General features: G+C 38.0%; 1 protein-coding gene across 3 annotated transcripts in view; it reads left to right on the forward strand.

Moving 5' to 3' along the window:
* G3BP1 (G3BP stress granule assembly factor 1) overlaps positions 1-1705 on the forward strand; it is a 10214-nt gene that overhangs the window by 101 nt on the left and 8408 nt on the right. For all 3 annotated transcript variants that reach the window (XM_010174866.1, XM_010174867.1, XM_029086704.1), the window contains exons 1-2: positions 1-24; positions 1304-1385. The exon at positions 1-24 is cut by the window's left edge and continues 101 nt beyond it. In XM_010174866.1, the coding sequence (XP_010173168.1) occupies positions 1-24; positions 1304-1385 (106 nt within the window). The remainder of the gene's footprint in view (positions 25-1303; positions 1386-1705) is intronic.

Genomic DNA, 1705 nt, shown 5'->3' on the forward strand with positions numbered 1-1705 from the left:
CCAGGCACCTGACTATTTGCACAGGTAAAGCTCTGCTGCACTTCATGATCTGTTTTTCTCTTATGGATTTCTTAATTTATATGTTAAAATTGATAAATAAGCTTATTATCATGTCTGGACTTGCTCAATTTAGACACTTAAAAATCTAACTTACCCAGGACAAGCTCTGGGTGTAGTTTGTTTTCAGTCTTGATCAGCTAGGTTAAAACATGGATAATAAAGGTTACAGGAATTCTTCAAATATCTGTGTTCTGGTTGTTACCAAAATGCTGCTAGACATGTATTATAAGCAAAAAAAAAAAAAAAAAACAGAGGAAAAAATATAAATCAAAAGTGTGTTGCTTGCTACTTCTAGTTGTAATAAATATAAATGAAAGTTGGATAAGTGTTTAGTTAAGCATTTTTTTTTAGTTTTGTCTTGATACAATGCCCCCCGGCTAGGGGAAAAAGAGTGAAAATTGTGTATATTGCTGCGTCTCAGTGGTCATACCAGCAGCTCTTTCTTGAAGGAAAATCAGAGAAATTGTGAATGTGCAGCAAACTACACTCTTATCTAAAATTGGTCCTGTTTGATTTGACAGGTATCCTACATTGCTAGAACTAACCTTGGTTTTGAAGATATGCTTTTATTTGCTGTGTTTTGAGTAGCTAGACAAACAGTTTCTGAAACCTTCCTTCTTCCAGTCTTGGGAACACTTATGCAGAGTATTTCTCCACTTAGGTGGACAGCTGACCTCGTGCATTTGGGTCAGAGGAAAGTTTACAGGATGCCATAGAACTCAGTTCTAGTCTTATCTGCTAGCAGCATTCAGTCCCATGGTGTTTATGACACTTTAACTCATAATCCCTCAGTTAAAAAATAGAAGATGCACCTGCAATACTTTCTTTACTGTAGATAACTAAGAAAGTACCATTGCTCCTTGCTCAAGCTTTAAACTAGAACTTGAGGAGAAGCCCTCATCCTGAGCGTTGAGGGTACTATGTTGCTTTAGGGACCTTGTGCAGAAAGGGGAGAATGAGATTGGATCATCTGGCTCCTATGATACTTTGGTTTTGGCTCTTGGTGCTTCAGTATCTGACATACCCGAATGCTTCAGCTTACACAGGAGAACTTTGCGTTTTCCCCTTTGATCAAAACCCCCCACTCCCAAATCAGTAACAGGATTATGGAGTTGTATGGCTGTATTCCAGAAATTCAGACAGAAAACTTGCTTGAGAGTATATTATTCATATTGCACTCTAACATAGAGGCTCAGTGTTCTTACATAACAAAGCTTAATATTAAAATATTTCTTTCCAACAGGTTTTATGGAAAGAATTCTTCCTATGTCCATGGTGGCTTGGATTCCAATGGAAAGCCAGCTGATGCAGTCTATGGGCAATCTGTAAGTACTTAAAAAAAACCCCAGAACTTACTCTTGTTTCCTTATTTTTTGTTGCCTTTGAGGTTAAGAAGCGACACCTATCCAGCTGTATTTCACCCCCCTTTGTCCAAGTGCTTTCTGTGTAGGGAGGGGGAACGAAAAAGGAAAGCTGTCTAGCTGAACAGTGGTAGGCAAGATACACTTCCTTCATTATAAGGTTCACAATATAAAATTGCTTGCAAAGCAAACTCAAAGAGCATGCTGCCAACCTTTCCCTTTACAGTTAGGGAATGTATTCTGAAACAGTGTTTTAGGTTTTTGTTTTCTTTGAAAGCTGACAT

This window comes from Antrostomus carolinensis, unplaced genomic scaffold (assembly GCF_000700745.2).
Source record: "Antrostomus carolinensis isolate BGI_N321 unplaced genomic scaffold, ASM70074v2 scaffold10759, whole genome shotgun sequence".
Classification (NCBI taxonomy): domain Eukaryota; kingdom Metazoa; phylum Chordata; class Aves; order Caprimulgiformes; family Caprimulgidae; genus Antrostomus; species Antrostomus carolinensis.